General features: G+C 45.3%; 2 protein-coding genes across 3 annotated transcripts in view; one reads left to right on the top strand and one right to left on the bottom strand.

The window, feature by feature from the left end:
* Positions 1-1,670: 1,670 nt before the first annotated feature.
* SUMO1 (small ubiquitin like modifier 1) lies at positions 1,671-13,836 on the bottom strand. Of its 2 annotated transcripts, XR_008327323.1 has the most exons (6): positions 13,722-13,836; positions 9,542-9,616; positions 7,233-7,310; positions 5,477-5,548; positions 2,660-3,835; positions 1,671-2,591 (listed from the first exon to the last, which is right to left on the bottom strand). XR_008327323.1 is itself a non-coding variant. In XM_053362359.1 (5 exons), exons 1-5 carry the CDS (start codon positions 13,731-13,733, stop codon positions 3,767-3,769), a joined length of 306 nt encoding a protein of 101 aa, XP_053218334.1. In that variant the 5' UTR covers positions 13,734-13,836; the 3' UTR covers positions 1,671-3,766. The 2 variants fall into 2 exon arrangements, 1 of the variants encoding a protein (XP_053218334.1); XM_053362359.1 differs by having other exon boundaries at positions 1,671-3,835.
* A 4,986-nt stretch (positions 13,837-18,822) lies between these two features.
* Positions 18,823-22,855, top strand: part of NOP58 (NOP58 ribonucleoprotein) — a 35,061-nt gene continuing 31,028 nt past the window's right edge. Inside the window, exons 1-2 of the mRNA XM_053362347.1 lie at positions 18,823-18,894; positions 20,927-21,003. Of these exons, the coding sequence (XP_053218322.1) occupies positions 18,850-18,894; positions 20,927-21,003 (122 nt within the window). The 5' untranslated portion in view covers positions 18,823-18,849. The remainder of the gene's footprint in view (positions 18,895-20,926; positions 21,004-22,855) is intronic.

The following is a 22,855-nucleotide window of genomic DNA, read 5'->3' as shown; positions in this document are numbered from 1 at the left end:
AGCAGCAACAGCAGCAGGCAACATGTTTACTGCAAGTTAGTTTTGTCTGGACAACCCAACCCCCTGCCCCAATTCACTAGTTTTGTGCTTTCTCGAGGCTAGGGACGAGGAACCTGTGATCTTCCAGATGTTGAGACTGTGGCTTCATTCATCCTTGAACACTGGCCGTGCTGATTGGTATGGGAGGGTGTTGGGAGTCCAACAACGTTCAATTCAGAGCGGCCTCGCCATAAGTCGAAGGTTGCGATTCAAGTGGTGTCACACAAATGTCACCCTTAGCTCTTATGGAAAGGTTGGGCAGCCTGGGGCACTCCAGTTTTTGTTTTATCATTGCTAGCATATGCTTCAGAACAGGTAAAGGGACCCCTGACCATTAGGTCCAGTCGTGACCGACTCTGGGGTTGCGGCGCTCATCTCGCTTTACTGGCCAAGGTAGCCGGCGTACAGCTTCCGGGTCATGTGGCCAGCATGACTAAGCCGCTTCTGGAGAACCAGAGCAGCGCACGGAAACACCGTTTATCTTCCCGCCGGAGTGGTACCTATTTATCTACTTGCACTTCGACATGCTTTTGAACTGCTAGGTTGGCAGGAGACACTTCAGAATGGGGTACAGCTATAAAAACGATAAAAACAGATCAATTCCCAGTTCACAAAGAGGCAAACCACCCAAGTCGGATTCATCCATCCAGGCTGATTAAAGGAGTTTCCTACAAATGTCTGAGGAACAGAGACAAGTTTTAATGTGGCAGTGTTGACACCAGCCATGCTTCTGAGAGGACAGGCCTACAAATGGGACACCACTGCAGAGAAGATCCTTTCCCATCTCAACTCATGTGATTCTTAATCCAGCACATAGTTGTCAAGTGTCCCTTATTTGAAGGGACAGTCCCTTATTCCAGCGCCATGTCCCGCTGCTGTCCCTTATTGATGATGTCCCTTAAATTTCCCGGGTTTCAAAGGAAGCAGCTCCTCTCCCTCCCTCCCTCCCGGCCAGGGAGGAAGGAGGCTCCAACTGGGTTGCGTGGCTGTGTTGCTCACCCAAGAAGTCTAAGAACGACTGGGGGGTGGAGCTTGCATGCCTTGTGTGTGGCTAGTTAATGCAAGCTGAGGGGGGTTTTGAATGCTGGGCGCCATTTTGTTGCACGTGCTGCTGCAAACTTTGCAGTGCAAAGCCAGGCCGGGGAGCCATCTTAAGTTGAGGCTGCATAGGCCTTGTGGTGCATGTGATTCAGATACTATTCAGTTGAACCTCTGGTTATAAAGTTGGTTGGACAGTGTTCTCAAAGCTACCAGCATGAGCTTGACCAGACTGCAGGAGGACAGGAAGACTGGAGTGCCTGGAACAGGTGAGGCTGCAGGTCCCTTATTTTGGCTGCAGGTCCCTTATTTTCAAATCTGTAAGTTGACAGCTATGATCCAGCAACACCTAGCAGGGCTCTGTGAGCCATCAGCTTGTAGAAACTGGAAATGGAACAGGATGCAAAATCCTGGCTCGCTCATTTCTACAGAACGTGGGGGCGACTGATACCTATGAGCTAGTTGGGTTATTCATTCGAGTGGCCCAGGAAGAAGAGGAAAACAGCAGGTGTCAGGCTAAAAACACATTTCCATTCACGTTTCACTCAGCTTGTTTATTACTGTAGTCATGGATAACACTTAAACCCCATATGCCAATTTTTGAAAACAAATTTTAATTTTTAAAAAAAGTTTTAGCATGTGTACAAAAAGGCATCAGAAGTGGGACATGGGAACTACAAGCATTGGAGAAGATCCATTAACACTTTACAATTAAGTGCCAGCTTAAAAATAAAATTAAACTCACAATCAAATGGTGTATTAAAAACATGCTTAAGAACATTGCAGTCTCAATTTCTGTCCTTTCCCCAATCCCCTTGCAAGAGGGAAAAACAAAAGAGGTAGAGCAATGTGTTTCTAATCCTGCCATCATCATACCATAAACCTGAGCTAAAGGGCCCCTTCTAGCATGACAGGTTTTCTATGACATTGTTCCGCGATTTACTAAAATAGGGATGGAGGTCAAAAAGTGTTCAGTGGGATAACCAATCGGGGAATACAGTTTTCCAACCCTCAATTAAGAATACTACTTCACAGAACAAACTCCACAAAAACTGATGAATAGCTTTTATTTTGGAAAGCTGCTCTAACCATTCACTATTTGGTTTGGGACAGCGTTGGCTTGAAACGTATTTTCAGGAATCCCTATACCCTAAGAACGCTTACGTGTGCTCCCTGGAAATCAGTTAGGCTTACTTCTACATAATACAAGAAATAAGGTTTGGCGCAAGGGCTTTGATGCTGACCCTACGAAGTCACACGACAAAACTTTGGAGTTCACAGGATGAATTTCTTGATCATGTCTTGCAAGTAGCTCTGGCCCGTCTCACACTAGTATTATGCAAGCAGCAAGCAGAGCTCATGCGTGGTTTTCGTTGCCACAGAGTACAGCATTTGATGAACCTAAAGATTACCTAGGATTTCCAATGCAACACAAGGTGCTCAGTTTAGAAAGAGTTATGCGTGCTTAAACTGCATTAAAATCAATGGAGCAAGTTAGTTGTGGCTAATTTGAGCTCCATCAATTTTAAGTGAGCATTTTCTGTGACTATTCAAAACAAACACCTTAGTGTGCCCCTTTTACACCTTTAAAAAAGGTCATGAAGTGTTCGTGGCAGGGGGCTCACAAAATACTTGGGCACCCCTCCCCCAATTCTTGCAACCTTTTTCAACATTACGCTAACATTAGTTTTCAGAACGGAGGAGGCATTTACAAAAGACATCTATTAGTTGAAGATAGACTGCTACTTAAAATTTGAGAGCAAGCGGCAAAGAGCGTGCTAGTTCGCAAGGTGGAAAAACAAAATCAGTTGTTGCCACACTGTCATATCCTCAGGCTGAAAGCCAGTGTTCCTTAAATATTCCTCACTGCTTTTGCCAAACAGTATCCAAGCCACAGGTATCTCAAAAAATGCAGATGCTTATAAATTTGTTTCCTCTCATTTATTTAAAGGGAAGCCAGTACAGTCTATGTGTGCATTCAAAAACCACATCTCAGGCTAAAAGGTACCACAAAAGAATGAAATGATTGGCAACTCTCAGTACATGAAAGTACTAAAAATCAGAATGTTCCTGGGCTCTTCCGCCAATGAAAAATCAGGATTTTCCAAGTTCTCTTCGGTGATTTCATGTATCTCATACCCAAGAAAAAGACTACATTTTCCCATCAACATCTGGATGCTGTTCTGTCCTAGGCCACCAGGAAATGATACAGAACAAAGTTTGAGGACATAAGCTGAGGACATAATCCTTCCACCGCTAAGCTCTCAGAAAAGCGTCTGTAACTTAAAATCCACAAGTAAAAGCCGCACGTTAAAAAAAACACCTTGGGGCCAATACGGAAATTTTAGGAAACCCGTGCGCCCAATCTGGCAGATCTGTCAGCGTGCTTGAAATACATGGGCCCTGTGAACACACAAATGCGCGTGTGGGTGGCGGGTGTTTTTCTAAAGAGGAAACAGGGGAAACAGGGAGGTACAACTGCAGTGGGAGCACAAGAATTCAGTACAATGAAAACAAATGATAGCGTATAATGAGCACAAGTATTTATAACAGACATTTGTAAATAAGACCCCAGATACGGGCGTACGGTGCCGGTTTCGATTCAGTGTTATATACCACATTACAAAAGAACTATTATTTAAAAATAAGAAAAGAATAAAAGGGAAAGGAGGGGTGGGGAGCAAACAATCTAAATTGTTGAATGGCCTCCTGTCTGTTCCTGATAAACTTCAATCACATCTTCTTCTTCCATCCCAAGCTGTAAAATAGGAAACTATTATTATTATTGAAGAAATAAGATATTCTGCATTCAGAACCATTGTTATTTTTCTTGTGGTTGTTAAGACATGACAGTAAACAAGAGAAGTTTGCAAACAAGCAACCCCTGGTTATGTAAAATTACTGCCTTTAGTCAGATTCAAAACAGGAAGACTGGTTGAAATCATTGATTTCCTCATTTGTACTCTTGAGATTTCCTTTTTTTAAAAAGTTGCACAGTCACTGTTCTATCTAACCATAAAAAATATGTATTTACAACTACATACTGTTTTATACCACCTAGGAGGGTAGACTTGAGCTGTTATTTCTAACTACACACACACTACAAGTTGCTCTCATTTCAAAATATAGATTTCCATTTGTCTCTGTACACGTATAAAAACAGTGAGCAAGACAATTATAAAAAACTGGCAATACTGCCTAGAAGTTTCCAGAAGCAAATGTCAATGCGTTCCCCACCCCCTTCCCGAAAATGTGAGTCAACTGGTTGTCATTAATATTCCTAATTTGAAAACCAAGCACAATCTGAAAGATCAAGTTCTCAGGGGGCATCAGCTGGAAGCATAAGGATAGCATCTCCTTGTAAAGGGGCTAAATTATGGTGCCTTACGATAACTTGGGGCTGTATCACCCCATTCTGTGCAATGACAATAATGCTCAGATTTTTTACCTATCACACACTCTTTACAGAAGAGATCCTGAATGTGTTTGATACCAAGTCGTAAGTCCAAGTTAAGAAACTGTGAACTGCAAGCAAAGCTTTGCTCTAACATGGCTGAGTTTTAATGTTCAGATCACCTTTAAACTGTTCTGTTTTTAAAAACAGCAACCTAACTGCAGCTTAATTATTTTAAATTGTATTTCAAAACAGTTTCCCCCCCCTCTTTTAGATCCACTTGGTGGGGAGGGGCTACATTCACCATTTGCAAATCCTCTGGGGGCTGCAAGCGTGGCCGAAAGTAGACATAGTCACTCCATCCTCTTGCACACAAATCAGGTGTGGAGAATAAAGGTAAAGGTAAAGGGACTCCTGACCATTAGGTCCAGTTGTGACCGACTGGGGTTGCGGCGCTCATCTCGCTTTATTGGCCGAGGGAGCCGGCATACAGCTTCCGGGTCATGTGGCCAGCATGACTAAGCCGCTTCTGGTGAACCAGAGCAATGCACGGAAACACCGTTTACCTTCCCGCTGGAGGGGTACCATTTATCTACTTGCACTGGTGTGCTTTCGAACTGCTAGGTTGGCAGGAGCAGGGACCAAGCAACGGAAGATCACCCCGTCGCGGGGATTTGAAACGCCAACCTTCGGATCGGCAAGTCCTAGGCTCAGTGGTTTAGACCACAGCGCCACCCACGTCCCTAGATGAGGAGAGTAACTACTCATCAAATGATCCATCCAATGACCAGAGAGAGGAGACTTTGCATCTCCATCAGGGCACTAAAGTTGGGCGGAAACCCATTGCTTTCATTTTTGCCACCAGCAAAACTGGGTCCCATAGAAAAATTGTTGGGTTGTGTGTGTGGCTAATTCAGCCCCAAAGCTGGGAGTAAGCTACCCCTGCTTTAACCTTCCAAACGGTCTTAGCTGCGCATTTGGCAGTGTGCACTATGAAAAACGTACCTCTTTTGGAGTATGATTATCAGTAATTCTCTGACCCTCAAAGAGGAACCTGAGTGAATTCATAGGAACTCCCTGAAAAGGGAAAAGAAGGAGAAATTACTTTATTCCAACTTGTAAGACACGCGCAAAAAGAACCAAAAAATGTAGATGTTGCTTCTTCTTTTTCTCTCTCTTTGATCTAATGGAAGAATTGAAGCACCAACAAATTCTCTCATGAGCTGAAAAGCATGGAATATGTAAGTTAAGGAACCCAACCTTAGCTTCTGCACCATGTATAGGGCAAGTATGTTTTATAGTCACACACACTGGCTTGCTTATAACCTAATCTCCATGCACCTGCCCTTCTGCCTGGTCATTCAGATCAAATCTTCTTCTGCAGATCATCAGTGAGTTATATCCTTACAGTGGTACCTCGGGTTAAGTACTTAATTCGTTCCGGAGGTCCGTTCTTAACCTGAAACTGTTCTTAACCTGAAGCACCACTTTAGCTAATGGGGCCTCCTGCTGCCGCCGTGCCACCGGAGCACGATTTCTGTTCTTATCCTGAAGCAAAGTTCTTAACCTGAAGCACTATTTCTGGGTTAGCGGAGTCTGTAACCTGAAGCGTATGTAACCCGAGGTACCACTGTATTTTAATCCTGTTGTTGCTTTCGTTGTTTCAATCGTTTATCATCCGCCACGCTGAAAGCATTTTGTTTTCAATTAATGAGTACTAAAATGTCATGGGTAATGTAAAACAGATTTGCAGCGGTAAATGATTGGGTAAGAGAAAAAGGATTAAAGAAAGTGAATTACAAGTAATTGAGATTAGGGGTTGCTGGAAAAGTTTAAAACAGGGATGCAGAAAAGGGAGGCATGGGGAAGTCGTTGAAATTGGGCTTCAGAAAAAGAGGTTATGAAATTATACGTGTTTATATGTTTGTTTGTCTATGTATTGTGAGTTGCAATGTGTCTTAATTTATGTTGGAAAATCAATAAAAAATTTATTTAAAAAAAATGAAAGCATTTTGTTTTCTTACTATGTTTATAGCTCACCTTTCTTCCATCATGGAACCCAAGGCAGCCCGGGTCCGGTATGCCCCATGGAGGACCTTAAGATCCATAAATAGCAACACCCTAGAGGTCCCGGGCCCTAAGGAAGTTAGATTAGCCACAACCGGAGCCAGGGCCTTTTCAACACTGGCTCCGGCCTGGTGGAACGCTCTGCCTCATGAGACCAGGGCCCTGCAGGATCTGATTTCATTCCACAGGGCCTGTAAGACAGAGTTGTTCTGCCTGGCCTTTGGCTTGGAACCAATTTGATTCCCTCCCCCTCTTTCTTTTTTCCTTTCTCCTCCTGTGATGAGGCTGCATTTTAATGTTTTAAGGTTGTAGTTTAATCTTGTTTTTTAAGTCGTATTTCAATCAACTTGTTTTTATATTGGTTGTTAGCCGCCCTGAGCCCGGTCTTGGCTGGGGAGGGTGGGGTATAAATAATAATAATAATAATAATAATAATAATAACAATAACAATAATAATAACAATTCAAAAATCCTGCCCACAGCCATCCCTGGGTGGGATCAAACCCCCATCCTTCTGGTTAACAGCCAAAGGCCCATTGCACCACAGAGACCCTAAAAGCTAACACAGGTGTCATCATCACAAAATTACACGTTAACTCAACACAATATTCCTCTTCATTTTCTCAATTCCACTTTCACAGGAAGAGAAGTGTATTTTAAGAAGGAAAATAAAGAGCCCCCAGATTTCACAAACCTGTCTCTGACAGTACGATTCTTTAAGTTTTTTTAGATGCGTTGTCATTTTCACCTTGAAGTGTATTTCACTGCTGTCCTGCAAACAGAATACAAAATCTATTAGCTTTCCCACACGTTATTAAAAAGGCAATTGGTTTCTCCAACGGTTTATAATGGAAGATAACGCTCAAAAGTTCGTCTTACATTTGTTTGACTGCTTGTTCCTTCAATATGTCTATTACCAGTAGCTAATGAATAACCTGAAGTTTCATTTTGTTCTGTTTTAAAATAGATGGGGTTATCTTTGCTTTGCTGAATATGAGCAAGGTGACTGAGCGAGTGGTTGCTGAACAACTCCAGGCACACCTGGAAGAAGTGGACCATTTGGATCCCTTCCAGTTGGGATTCAGGCCTCATTATGGGACTGAAACTGCCTTGGTCACGCTGGTCGATGATCTTCGGCAGGCTAGGGACAAAGGTGAGAGCTGTTTCGTAGTTCTGCTGGATCTCTCAGCGGCTTTTGATACCATCGACCATAACATCCTTCTGGACCATCTAGAAGGGCTGGGACCTGGGGGCACTGTTAAACAGTGGTTCCGCTCCTTCCTCCTGGGCCGTGTTCAGAAAGCGGTGGTAGGGGATGAGTGTTCAGACCTCTGCGCTCTCACTTGTGGGGTGCCTCAGGGTTCTGTCCTCTCCCCCATGCTTTTTAACATCTACATGCAGGCGCTGGGAGAGATCATCAGGGGGTTTGGGTTGGGTGTTCACCATTATGCAGATGATACCCAGCTCTACCTCTCTTTCAAATCAGAACCAGTGAAGGCGGTGCAGGTCCTGTGTGAGTGTCTGGAGGCGGTTGGAGGATGGATGGCGGATGAGGTTGAATCCTGACAAGATAGAAGTAGTTTTGGGGGGACGGGGCAGGTGGGTGTGGAGGACTCCCTAGTCCTGAATGGGGTAACTGTGCCCCTGAAGGACCAGGTGCGCAGCCTGGGAGTCATTTTGGACTCACATCTGTCCATCGAGGCGCAGATCATTTCTGTGTCCAGGGTGGCTGTTTACCAGCTCCATCTGGTACGCAGGCTGAGACCCTATCTGCCAGCTGACTGTCTCGCCAGAGTGGTGCATGCTCTAGTTATCTCCCGCTTGGACTACTGCAATGCGCTCTACGTGGGGCTACCTTTGAAGGTGATCCGGAAACTACAACTAATCCAGAATGCGGCAGCTAGACGGGTGACTGGGAGCAGCCGCCGAGACCACATAACACCGGTCTTGAAAGACCTACATTGGCTCCCAGTACGTTTCCGAGCACAATTCAAAGTGTTGGTGCTGACCTTTAAAGCCCTAAACTGCCTCAGTCCTGTATACCTGAAGGAGCGTCTCCACCTCCACCGTTCTGCCCGGACACTGAGGTCCAGCGCCGAGGGCCTTCTGGCGGTTCCCTCATTGTGAGAAGCCAAGTTACAGGGAACCAAGCACAGGGCCTTCTCGGTAGTGGCACCTACCCTGTGGAAGCCCCCCCACCAGATGTCAAAGAGAAGAACAACTATCAGCCTTTTAGAAGACATCTGAAGGCAGCCCTCTTTAGGGAAGCTTTTAATGTTTAACAGACTACTGTATTTTAATACTTTGTTGGAAGCCGCCCAGAGTGGCTGGGGAAACCTAGCCAGATGGGTGGGGTATAAATAATAAATGATTAGTAGTAGTAGCAGTAGTAGTATCTTAAATTCTGGACTTGTGCCTTTATTGAAATGTGTCCTTTATTCACCAGCTTTGGCTAGCATAAACAAAACCACAACCCATAGCAAAACCATCAGCTTTTGCATGTCAACACATTCATCAGCCTTGTAACAAGTCAAACCATCTAAAGAGTCCACTTATCTACTCAGAGTGTCAGTAGCTATGCAACGTCTCAGGCAGAGGTCATTTTTAGCCCAGCTGTCCAACATCATTTTAAGCAGAGATGAGAGGAACTGAACCTAAGACCTTCTGCATGAAAAGCATGCGTCAATGTGTATACGTTTGATGAAGAAGAAGAGTTTAGATTTGATATCCTGCTTTATCACTACCCGAGAAAGTCTCAAAGCGGCCAACATTCTTCTTTCCCTTCCTCCCCCACAACAAACACTCTGTGAGGTGAGTGGGGCTGAGAGACTTCAGAGAAGTGTGACTAGCCCAAGGTCACCCAGCAGCTGCATGTGGAGGAGTGGAGACGCGAACCCGGTTCCCATCGCTCTTAACCACTACACCACAGTCCACCCAGTGTTTAAACTTATACCAGTGGAACAATTGAAATATTCACATTAAATAGACTATGTAAGAGCTTACCTGCCCGATGACTTTGAGTTTAATGTATTCTCCCTCTTTCTTATCTCCCAAGTCCTCTGCTGAAGGTTTGGCTTCCTGCAGAGGAAAAGGAAACAAAAAAACCGAAGTGATAAACTAGAATACAAACTATTTCCACTGGTCAATTCTATGATAGCTTTTTGCAAATTTACAATGAATAGGAGCCTATACCTACTGAATTAATCAGACAGAATACTGCAATGACTCTAGGGATCTAGGGCACACAGTCAGCTTATGTGGGGCAATAAAAAAGCTCAGCCGTGTCCCATGTGAAATCGGCGCACAACCTAGTACATAGCGAGTATTTTCCCATAATAACACATTGCAGGCAAAGCAATGGTGGTCAAGCTTGCCTTTCAGAGAAACCTGCTTGCAAAGAACTGATCTTCTCACTGAGTAACCCTGCTTCTCTATAAGCTTTCATACTTTGAAAATCACTATAATATATTGGGACTGGTGTGGAAAGTTTTCAAGTCCACACACAAGCAAAAAGCACCAATAATGAGCTACAGAGCAGGATGATAGGAGCAATTGCCTTCTTAGTGTTTTTATTCTTGATCTGGAAAAACAAGAATTTAGGCACTTTCAGGAGAGCCAAACTCCCCCAAATAATTACTTTGAGTTCTCCAAGGTGGCAACCGGGGGGGGGGGGTTGGTACGCCTTTTCTGGGTAGCTCCCCATCTCTGGAATGAACTCCCCAGGGAAACTCCCTCCCGGCAAAGACTATCTCCCCAAGCCTTTTTAAAAGCAATTGAATCTATGTAGTTTCATTCTCTTCCAGTCTTAGTGCTTTCACCTCTGTTGCTTTAATTACATTACTGTTTTAACTGGAGTGGGGAGCCACCCCAAGAGCACTTTCCTGGAGGGCAAGCTATCATTTTTTAAATAAGCAAAGTAAGTTTTCTTGCAAGGCTCACATCTTTTAAAAGGCTTTGCAAGTACTGAAAAGATCTGCAGAAAGGACAGCACTGCACTCCTTAGTACTTCTTGCTGAGCAAGAATCTTGCTTAAACCTTCAACTTATCTTTTTCATAGCTTGAAGGTGGGGGAATGTGTTAACTGCCTGTTTAGTTCACCCCACAACAGACGCTTTGCCAACCAGAAGCGAATACAGAGAACGCTCAGGTTGCGAACGTGATCCGTGTGGGATGCATGTTCGCAACCTGCAGCGTTCGCAACCCGCACCTGTGCACGTGCGGGTTTCGATTTGGCGCTTCTGTGCATGCGCAAAGCGCAATTTAGCACTTCTGCACATGCGTGACCGCCAAAACCCGGAAGTAACCTGTTCCGGTACTTCTGGGTTTCGGCGGTCCACAACCCGAGAAAACGCAACCTGAAGCGTCTGTAACCCGAGGTATGACTGTACTAAAAGAAATTGGCAGTAACAGTGAATATACTTCTTCCACAGCAGAGCATGACCATAGTTTGTATTGCTGATGAACAGAAACATTTATAAGGTAATGCTTCTAGCCTCTGAGAACCTGAAAATGTGAAGTGCCGTATTTTTCGCTCTATAAGACGCACCAGACCACAAGACGCACCTAGTTTTTGGAGGAGGAAAACAAGAAAAAAAATATTCTGAATCTTAGAAGCCAGAACAGCAAGAGGGATCGCTGCACAGTGAAAGCAGCAATCCCTCTTGCTGTTCTGGCTTCTGGGATAGCTGCGCAGCCTGCATTCGCTCCATAAGACGCACACAGATTTCCCCATACTTTTTAGGAGGGAAAAAGTGAGTCTTATAGAGCAAAAAATGCGGTAAATGCAAGACCAGAGGAATTGGGAGCAATAAAGTGGTCCTGTTTAAAAGGATAAGAAATCAGCTAACTACTGTTGCCAAACATGTAAATGGAGAAGGTAGAGTTTTGAACAATTTGAAATCAATTAAAATACAATTGTGATTTAACACCTGCATACCTGAGCCCAGATATAAACCCTTAGCTCACCATGACATTCATCTATGAGAAATGACTTGATACTGAAGACAAACACAAATAAGAACTTGCAGATTTATGTGTTTTGAGCCACAGCTCACGTCAAATCTGTTTATGCTACTGCTACAAAGAAACGAATGTAGCACTGCTGCTGATTGTTTCCCTATTGTTTTCATTTCATTAACATCATATTTATAACCAAAGTTAATGCAGTGTTTAAGTTCTTGAAAGGGTGTTCTGTTTAACACTACAGTTCATTAACGACATTAAGTAAAACAGCCACAGTAGTAAAACAAACCTATAAACGCAATATCAATAGACAGATAAGCTACCAGTAGCTTTTCGGAGGGTTTTTGTTTTGTTTTGTTTTTTGCAATTTAGAATAGAAATTGATGAACGGTTGAAGTGCAGCATTACGGAAAGTAAACAAAGGGTAAGTATGGAATGAGGGAAATAATTATTAATGGTTAGAGTTAAAGGAGAGATACTGTGTTGGGGGAAACTAGTGTCACTAAAACAAAGTCATAGACTCTTCAAGACGAACAAAGTCATGATGGGTTAAGTTTTCACACCAAGTACTTATGCGCCATAACATGAAAAGCTCCGAAAAGATATATTCATGTTTTTAAAAATGACTATGTTTGGATGCAACACCTAAGTTTAGCTTCGGGCTTCTATGCTTCCCTCCAGCGTGACCCCAGGGAAGAAGAAAGTGTTATGTCTGAACCCAGCAAAAACTGTGATTAGCCTTCAACTTCAAACTGTGGTTTATGTTGCTGGCTTGCTCCAATAGGCCATAGTTTACATTAACCACAATTTAGGGTTTTGACGTAGCCTTTTAAATTAACTGTAGTTTAGTATTAATTTAAAAGGACGCATCCAGTCTCCTCCTGACAGTTATGCTAGTAGTGGAACACTCATACCCTTAACCCCAGTTTACATTCGAATTCGGCCAATAGGATAAATATTCTGTACTAGCTGAAAAATAGCTAGCTGAAACAAAAAAAATTTTTTTTTAATTAACAGCTGCAACCAAACCATTTCACAATTCTTATTCGATCACGGTATCAAATAGATTTTCTCCCATACACACACAAACCCCAAAACATACACCCAGCACTGCAGCCAAACATTCACCATGGCAAGAAATGATCTCCTACTCAAGGACATCTCACACAAAGCGAAACAGGGGACATCATTTTTGCAAGGTCTTTCCAGGGAAGGCACACATACAAAATATGGACGCCAGAGGCTAGGATCTAAACCAGGCATAGGCAAACTCGGCCCTCCAGCTGTTTTGGGACGACAACTCCCATCATCCCTAGCTAACAGGACCAGCGGTCAGGGATGATGGGAACTGTAGTCCCAAAACATCTGACGGGTCGAGTTTGCCTATGCCTGATCTAAACCAATGGCTTAAAGTGACAAGAAAACAGATTGTGACTCAAACATCAGGAAGGACTCTCTTGACAGTTAACAGCTGTTGGACAGTGGACGCCCACTAGAGGTCGAATCGTGGAGTAGGAAGGGATCCGGAGGGTCCTCTAGTCCAACCCCCTGCGACACAGGAACCTTTTGCCCGACGTGGGGCTGGGAACCCACCCACCACCCTGAAAATTCAGGGTCTCATGCTCTTAACGCCCCAAGCCGACCCACAGGTTGGTGCACTTGCCTCGCGCGGGATCTTTTGAGCAGAGGTTGGGGGGGGACCCACTGCCTGCCCTGTAGGATCTAGTTGAGATCCCTAGATGACCCTGGGGGTCCCTCCCTCCCATCCTATGTTGACCCAATGTTGCTTTTGTTTCTTGGCTTGCTTTCCCCACCCCCCACCCACCCCATTTGAAATGCCATGGGGGGGGGTCCGAAATGAATCAGGAAGAGGAGAGGGACCCCGACAAACCCCAGCCCCCCTTTTTTTGGGTCAAAAGGCCAGACCCACAGCTCCAACCCTCCCCAAATCCCCTCTCTCGCTTTATCCCACGCAGGGACCCCAAAGTGTGGGGTGGGAGAGGAAAGAGGGCGAAACACCGCCCCCCCACCCCACAACCCGGGGGTCTAAAGCCTTCGAGGGGCGTCTATGGGGCGGGGAGGAGGCGGCTTCTTAGCGAGGAAAGCCGCCTCCGCCTGCCGGCCTTGCGCTTTCTGATCCCCGGGGCTTTTCCTTCCCGCTTCCCCGGGGATCCCGGAGAGGCCTCGGCGGGGAAAGGAGGAGGAGGAGGGAAGCGGCTACCTGGTCCGACATGGCTCCCCGCCGCAGGCTCAGCTGGGCCGGCCGCCTCCGCCTCCCTCCGCCGCCAAGGAGCAGCCGCCTCCGCCGCCGCCGCCGCCTGCCTTCAGTTCTTCTTCTTCTTCCTCCTCCTCCTCCTCTTCTTCCTCCTTTTCTTCCTCCTGCCTTCTTTCTCTCTCCCTCTTTCTCGGAGACACGGAGCGGAGACGGAGAGCACAACCCCCAGGCCGGCGAAGGAGGGAGTTCCTCTGCGCCTGAGCTCACTTCCCGCTCCCTGACGCGGCGGCGGCGGAGGAGGAGAAAGAAGCTTCTCCTCCTTTCCTTTCGCTTCCCTTTATTCCCTCCTTCTTTCCTTCCCTCCTTCTTCCCTCTTCTCCTTCGACGGGAGTCTCTCGTGGCAGGAACGGCGGCGCCTTGCTTCACCAGAACTTAAGCCGTTGCGAAACCAAAGCGTTCCACAACCGAAGCGCGCAACGATTTGATAAACAGCAGTTATAAGCCGAAAAAGCTCTAGTTATTTTCTCCTACCGATAGGCTCTTGGATACCCCATAAGGGAAGAAAGGCAGATTTTGTTTACAACGCTAGCAATCTGGGGGAAATTTTATTACTATGTTCCAAAAAATTTCTCTTTTCAGGAATATCAAATCTGTCTGCACTCCCCCACTGTCTTGGGAGCCCCCCAAAAAATTAAAGGGGGGGAAACTGGATGTACATTTCCAAAATATAAGATAAAAAAACAAATCAAATACAGTGGTACCTCGGGTTAAGTACTTAATTCGTTCCGGAGGTCCGTTCTTAACCTAAAACTGTACTTAACCTGAAGCATCACTTTAGCTAATGGGGCTTCCTGCTGCTGCTGCTGCACCGCCAGAGCACGATTTCTGTTCTCATCCTGAAGCAAAGTTCTTAACCTGAAGCACTATTTCTGGGTTAGCGGAGTCTGTAACCTGAAGCATATGTAACCCGAGGTACTACTGTAAAACCTACATGCAGCAGCAGTGTTTTGTGTTGTGTAGGCTCCTGTGGTGTACATATTTTGTTACGTGCAAATGGCTTTAGATACCCATTACGTCCATAAATTACCATATACAGTCATACCTCAAGTTGAATGTGCTTCGGGTTGAGCGTGTTCGAGTTGCGCTCCGCAGCAACCCGGAAGTAACGGAGTGCGTTACTTACGGGTTTCGCCGCTCGCACATGCGCAGACGCTCAAAATGACATCATGCGCATGCGTGGAAGTGGCAAAACGCGAGCCACGCACGCGCCATCGCGTCTTACGTTCCATTCAGGATGCGAAGGGGCTCCGGAACGGATCCCGTTTGCATCCCGAGGTACCTCGGGTTACAGATGCTTCAGGTTACAGACTCCACTAACCCAGAAATATTACCTCGGGTTAAGAACTTTGCTTCAGGATGAGAACAGAAATCGTGCAGCAGGAGGCCCCATTAGCTAAAGTGATGCTTCAGGTTAAGAACAGTTTCAGGTTAAGAACGGACCTCCGGAACGAATTAAGTTCTTAACCCGAGGTACCACTGTATTCAACACACACAAAACAGCAGCAATTTGTTGTTGACAAAGGACAGCTGAACATATAAAGGGCCCCGTTACCTTCAGTAGCTTAGGGCCTCATCAAACCTAAATCCAGCGCTGGATAAAGGGTATCGAAAAAGGAGATTTAATAGATTGGATAAAAGTTATTTAGTCGCAGAAAAAAGAAGAGATGGTTATTGGAAACTGGGCGGGGGGGAGACCGGGGATCGGAAGAACTCCTATAAAGATATTGAATTTGTTATGGGTTAATGCAAATAATACTGTATGTTAAGAATTTCTAAAATTATATATCTATATAGGTGTTTGAGAAACAAGGTAGCACTGTACAAGCCAAAAAAAGGAAGGTGTTATAAAATAAATATATGGGGGGGGGGTGCAGAGCGATTTGATATTCCTGAAAAGAGAATTTTTTTGAACATAGTAATAAAATTTCCCCAAATCGCTAGCTAGGAACCGTACAGTCCATCATTACAGGCAAAAAGAAGTTATACAGAATTAAAAGCAGAAGTCTAATGTCCAGGTCAAGGGAAGCTTTTTAAGGTCTCATGTTTTGCTCTGTATTTGCTACGTGCTGGACATAGGAGCATGGGGACCTTCTGCCCCCACTCCACAAATTCCCATTCAAAATGTCGCCTACAAAAATGTCTCCTACGAAAGAGACACAAAACGTACAACACTGGTGCTGAACAAATTCCACAGGACGAAAGATTAAAATATAGATTTGATATTTCTATCAAAATGTTAAATACAGTGAAATGATTAGCTATTCACAACCTTCCAAATGGATAAATGAACAACTCGGCTCTCTTACAAACATACAGTCCAAAAAGGCACCCTCTCTCCCTCCCTCCTGCCTTAAATTTACATCACAGCAGTTTCCAGAGCCAATACTGTAAAACTCAAAACATCTGTTTGGCTCAGAGAGCTATGATCAAATTGGAAAGAAAGACCTGATTGTGTGTGCAGTTCCCTCGTGACCATGCGCTCAACTCTTTTGGATTACAGCCATGAATTGCAGAGACTTGGTTCACCTTTTGCTTATAAATCAGGATTAATTTCACTGAAGTATAAAGTGGAACAGAAGGTACTATTCTATTTGCATCAGAATTCACATTCTGCTTTCTGTCTGTGTTCAGATCTTACTGATCCAAGTTCAAGCCAAGAGCATGTTCAGCGTAATGGTTTTACTGGTGCCCATGTTGTAAACAAAATCTGCCCTTTTTCCCTGATGGGGAATCCAAGAGCCCTTATAGAGTCCATACGTGTGGTCCCTATTGGTAGGAGAAAATAACAGAGGCCAACCAGAGAATATTGAGAAGCAAAGCAGCTAGTAAGCCTGATCTTTATTGATCTGTTGCAACAGGGTGCTCCCCTCAAATGCAGGAAAGGAGGAGGACCCAGAACAAAGGTGTGCCTGCCCTTATAATATAGACATTTTAAATTCCCTGCCCTGGAGCTCAAGAGCCCCCCCTCCATACATCATACATACATCACAGAAGGGGTGTAACCCAAGATCACACCCCACAAGCATCATACCTACATCACAGAAAAGGCGGTCTACAACAGAAATTTGAATGTTGTTGTTTTTCCTGTCTGTCAGGTTATCTGATAATGCCTTATCTGATTGCCTTTCCTGGTAGTCTGACCATTCCTTTGAGATGGTGATTACCCAATTCCTGAGACAATGGGAAGGTGTTTCTTTTCACCTCCTCCCTCCTTGCAGAGAAGCATTTGGTCAGCTTGAGAGTCAAAATGGTTTCAGGACGGTCTTCCTGTGCTGATCTATGTACGTGCTTGGTTCGTAAATTTATGAACATTAAAGGTAAAGATAAAGGTAACACTGCCCGCACGGGCCAGTCTTGACAGACTCTGGGGTTGTGCGCCCATCTCACTCAAGAGGCCGGGGGCCAGCGCTGTCCGCAGACACTTCCAGGTCACGTGGCCAGTGTGACAAGCTGCATCTGGCGAGCCAGCGCAGCACACGGAACACCGTTTACCTTCCCGCTGGTAAGCGGTCCCTATTTATCTACTTGCACCCGGGGATGCTTTCGAACTGCTAGGTTGGCAGGCGCTGGGACCGAGCAGCGGGAGCGCACCCCGCCGCGGGGATTCAAATTATATATATATATATATATATATATATATATATATATATATATATATATAACGTTAAATTTTATTATTACACCCATCACTGGGTAATATGGACAGTGGTGTGGTGCTGGGCAGAGCACAGCTCTGATACTTTTTTAGATCGGGAGTGATGCCATCATCCGCCAGACTAGGCATAGCTGTCAACTTTCAGATTTGAAAATAAGGGATCAGCAGCCTCACCTGTCCCGGGAACAGTCTACAGGATATCTAACAATCTGGGATAGCAGCGGGAAACGGCACTGGAATAAGGGAATTTCCCGCAAAAAAAGGGAAGGTTGACAGCTATGCAGACTAGGGCACCAGAATGAGTAATCATCCATCCTTGCTTTATAGTCATATGAAGCTTTCAAGGCTGTTTATGACAGATTAGCATCAAGGACGCCAGAGAATGGAGAAAATATTGAAGCAAAGGCCATGTCCTTCTTTCGCCCAACCCTTCCATGGAACTCCTACTGCATGGCAACTGTTTATATAGTAACACTGCTTTGCAAGATGGAATGCATAGCTTGCATAGCTCATTAAAAACTGTAGGCTGCATTTCAGCTGGCTGAGGATATTTTGTATGGAAATATATATGCATGGTGGGGACCCCGAAATTCTTCTCAGTGGCTGCTCCCAGGCAACTTTGCAACTCCCTGGAGGAACTAGACCAGCTTGCAACTTGCTGTCTTTCCTTCTTGTTATATTATTATTATTATTATTATTATTATTATTATTATTATTATTATTATTATTTGTATACTGCCCTTCGTCCATAGATCTCGGGGCAGTTCACAGCATAAAAATGTTCCAGTGGGTTTGGGGAAACTGGCTGCTTTTTAAATGAAAGGGCTGGCACCGTGCTGTTTTTATGGTAAATATTTGTATGTTTTTAAAGCAAGACATGCATATGGCTTTACTTCCATTAACGTTTAAATGGTGTGTTTTTTAAAACGACTTGTCCCATGTTTTTAGCGATTTTTGCTTTTATGTGTAAGCCGCCTTGAGTCCCCGTGAGGGAAAAAGACGGGCTATAAATCAATATAATGTAATAATAATCATAATAACAACACCACCACCACTCTGTTTCCTAAATCTGCTGTCTATATAACCTGCTGAAAACTGCGCCTATTTTGCCCTCAAAAATGTAGCTGTTTTGAATTACAGTATGCAATTTATTTATTTTTATGGGGCTCAACTTTCGACAAATTTTGCCCCGCACATAGAGAGCGTCAAGCGCCACAATCCTAGAGGAAGCCCGAAGCTCCAACTTCCTCCCCCGGGTTTCCGGTTTCCCAGAAGGCCGCGCGAATCACTTCCGGTGCAGCGCCTCACTTCCGCCCTCGTGGTCCTCGCGCCTAGGAGTTCGCGGTCTCCTGCGCTGGGTCTTCGCTTCGCTCGCCCGCCTTCGCTTGGAAAGCGCCCCGGCTCCGTCCCGCTGCCGCCATGCTGGTTTTATTCGAGACCGCGGCCGGATACGCCATTTTCAAGGTGATCTGAGGGCGCGACACGTGTCGAGTAGGGTTCCCACGTGGCTGCTGCTAGCGAGAGATTGGAGGCTGATGGCGGGGCGGAGAGGGCTGGGGGTTGTCGGTGCTCTCGGTTTATACGTTCGCTAGCAATAAGTCGAGAAATGGTTTTGAAACAAGGAGGATAATTATAGCGGACCCGGTTTCTTTCCCTGCCACACCCCAGCATTTCCGGGGGGGGCTGGTAGGTCTTCCCGCTAAGCTTAAAACTTGTAAGCCTTCCTGGGTAATCATGCTGTGTTGTTGTTTAGTCGTTTAGTCGTGTCCAACTCTTCGTGACCCCCTGGACCAGAGCACGCCAGGCACTCCTGTCTTCCACTGCCTCCCGCAGTTTGGTCAGACTCATGCTGGTAGCTTCGAGAACACTATCCAACCATCTCATCCTCTGTCGTCCCCTTCTCCTTGTGCCCTCCATCTTTCCCCACATCAGGGTCTTTTCCAGGGAGTCTTCTCTTCTCATGAGGTGGTCAAAGTATTGGAGTCTCAGCTTCAGGATCTGTCCTTCCTGTGAGCACTCAGGGCTGATTTCCTTAAGAATGGAGAGGTTTGATCTTGCAGTCCATGGGACTCTCGGGAATCTCCACCACCACCAGAATTCAAAAGCATCAATTCTTTCCCAGTAGTGATATATGGAAGTGAGAGCTGGACCATAACGAAGGCTGATCGCTGAAGAATTGATGCTTTGGAATTATGGTGCTGGAGGAGACTCTTGAGAGTCCCATGGACTGCAAGAAGATCAAACCTATCCATTCTGAAGGAAATCAGCCCTGAGTGCTCACTGGAAGGACAGATCCTGAAGCTGAGGCTCCAATACTTTGGCCACCTCATGAGAAGAGAAGACTCCCTGGAAAAGACCCTGATGTTGGGAAAGATGGAGGGCACAAGGAGAAGGGGATGACAGAGGACGAGATGGTTGGACAGTGTTCTCGAAGCTGCCAGCATGAGTTTGACCAAACTGCGGGAGGCAGTGGAAGACAGGAGTGCCTGGCGTGCTCTGGTCCATGGGGTCACGAAGAGTCGGACACGACTAAACAACAAAAACAACAGTTGGAAGGGACCATGAGGGTTATCTAGTCCAACCCCCTCCAGCGCAGGATTGTGGGGCTCAAACCCACGACCCTGACATTAAGCTGAGCTATCCCAGCAGTCTATTAGTAAATGATCCTTAAAACAACCCTGTGAGGTAGCCTCCTCCATCCTGGTGCCCTCCAGCTGTTTTGCACTGCAGCTCCCAGCTGTGTTGCCTGGGGGTGTTGGGAAACGTAGTCCAAAACATTTGAAGGACACCAGGGATGGGGGTTGTTGCTGCTACAGCAGATTTAGGTACGGAGAGGGAGAGCGATAATTGGTTCAGGCTGCCTAGAGAGTGAGATTTTAGCTGGGGACTTCCTAGTTCACAGCTCTTACCTTTTACAAGGTCTCTTGCGTTGCGTCCACTTGCTCCATTGTATCCCATTGTATCTACATTGCGCCCATTTCTGCCAAGAGGAGGGGACTGTATTATTTTGCACATTGGAGTCTACTTCGTTTAGGATTTTGTTGGTGATCTAGTGTTGATACAGCAAGCTTTGTGTGTTCACTGAAACAGGGTTCTGGTCAATACAGAGAAGGAAAGTGAGTCTTTAGGGTTAACTTCTATACATCTTTACTTAAAAGTCCTGTCTTTACTTCTGAGTAAAGATGCATAAAATTAGACTGCATGGAACACGATTAATTTTGTACTTGTGACAGACATCTTGATTGAGATGTCAAAGACCACAGGCTTTTCCCTCTAGCTGAGAAGCAGCATGTAAGTTTACTGAATACTTATGGCATCTCACACTTGCAACTAGATTTTTCTCTGGTTAGAGATGTGGCAGAGAGTTGGTGTGGTGGAATGGCTGTTTTCTACATCGGAATTGGAGAGATGTTTTGTGCATTTCATCTTACTTACATAGCAACATTGAATCTTGTCAATTTTGTGTGTATTTAGTCTTACTCCTTATCTGTCATAGGTTCTGGATGAGAAGAAACTCCAAGAAATTGACAGCTTATGGAAAGAATTTGAAACTCCTGAAAAAGCAAATAAAGTGTAAGTAACTTTCTCAAGTAACTTATTATTTCATTCCAGTATAGAGTACACCTTCATCTCTCTGCTCACATAGGAATCACTGTTTTTTGCCTAGCACCACTCCTTGGGTTATTTTGTACGCACAGCTCCCTCTTAGAGTTATTAATCTGTTAGCCTTCATCCTCCACTGTTGACATGACAACTCTATAGATGCAGTTGGATGGCAGGAGCCTTGCTGTAGTGGAAAGGCTTGCAAAGTATTTTTCAACAGGGTTAATATCACTCAGAAGTGAGGTTTACCTACAACCATGAAACAGAATGTGTTGATAATCTTAGCTCTGCCCTTCAGGCATAATTAGACCCAACAGGCTTCCCCATTTGGCCTGCCAGGCCATTTTGGGCAAACCATGGCCACCTGCCCTACAGCTGACATCATATGTTAAATCAGTTGTGGGGCAGGTAAAATCACATCTGGGGCAGAAAGGGTTTTGCAGGCACCACTCATTGGCGGTGCCTGCAAAGCTGTTTGCAAGGTGTTTTGAAGCCACAGCTATCAGCTAGCTGTCAGGGCTTCAAAGCACATCACAAGCGTTTCTGCAGGTATCTACAGTCAGCTTATTGTTGGTGCTGTTGAAGAGCAGACTACACAACTGTAGTTCTGGCTGCACCAGGGAATTTTCCCCTCCCTGGGGAACTTCCTAGTGCAGGCATGTCCAATCAAAAGTAGCCTGAGATCTACCATCCAATATCAAAAACTGACAGTGATCTACCATACTCTCCCATTGTCACTCTTCAACTTATATCATATTATATTTGGCTGAACTTATGATAAAAATAATAAATGATAGTCGCTTCTATAAAACCTGAAAAGTTAATCATAAATCAATATATTTTTTAAAATACATACTTTGTATACTTGCAATAACATAAGAAAAGAACATTGAGGACAGTGTCTTACATAATCAGAACATGATGCATGGATTGTTCACAAAATCTCATGCCATAATAAATGTGTTATGTCTTTAAAGTACTCTAGACTCTTGCTGTTTTTCAAATGAGTCAGGGGCACATATCAACCACAGCGGTTTCCCCCATAGTTCGAAACAGAAATTGGGTAAGCACAACTGCAGAGTTGACAGCCTTCAAGCACCACCTTAACTGGATGAAACCTGTAGAAGCCCTTTCCCCTGGATCCAACCCACCCTTTCCTTTCAAGTAAACCTAAACCTTACTCTCTTTGAGGAGCCAGCGCGCAGGGCCACACCCAACACACCTCCCCGCATGGGTGGGATGGCAGCCAGGAAGAGTCCCTCACTCCCTCGCCACTTGCTTCTCCTTCTTCAGAGAGAGAGTGGGAGAAGCCCTGTGCGCTGGCTCCTCGAGAGTAAGGGCTGTTGCGGGCGGGGGAGATCGATAAGAGACAATCACATGATCTACAAGTCGATCCCAGTCGACCTGTTGGACAATGCTGCTGTAGTGCGTCTGAAGGGGCCGGAGTATGAAATAATTTTGGATAATAAATTTGATCTTGTTGGAGTCAGAAGCAATGAGGCAAGGTTAGATAAAGGTAAAGGGACCCCTGACAATTACGTCCAGTCGTGGCCGACTCTGGGGTTGTGGCGCTCATCTCACTTTATTGGCCAAGGCAGCCGGCGTACAGCTTCCAGGTCATGTGGCCAGCATGACTAAGCCGCTTCTGGCGAACCAGAGCAGCGCACGGAAACGCCGTTTACCTTCCCGCGAGAGTGGTACCTATTTATCTACTTGCACTTTGACGTGCTTTCCAACTGCTAGGTGGGCAGGAGCAGGGACCGAGCAACGGGAGCTCGCCCCGTCGCGGGGATTCGAAAGGTTAGATATAATATATTTAATA

The sequence above is a fragment of the Podarcis raffonei genome, chromosome 1 (genome assembly GCF_027172205.1).
Source record: "Podarcis raffonei isolate rPodRaf1 chromosome 1, rPodRaf1.pri, whole genome shotgun sequence".
NCBI lineage: Eukaryota > Metazoa > Chordata > Lepidosauria > Squamata > Lacertidae > Podarcis > Podarcis raffonei.
This window is presented reverse-complemented; position numbering and strand designations above follow the sequence as displayed.

Excerpts from the sequence above, each read along its gene's own strand:
- SUMO1 (XM_053362359.1), bottom strand. Across the intron at positions 7,311-9,541 it reads AACTCAAAGTCATCGGGCAG|GACAGCAGTGAAATACACTT; the intron begins GTAAGCTCTTAC and ends TTCTGTTTGCAG. Across the intron at positions 3,836-5,476 it reads ATAATCATACTCCAAAAGAG|CTTGGGATGGAAGAAGAAGA; the intron begins GTACGTTTTTCA and ends CCTATTTTACAG.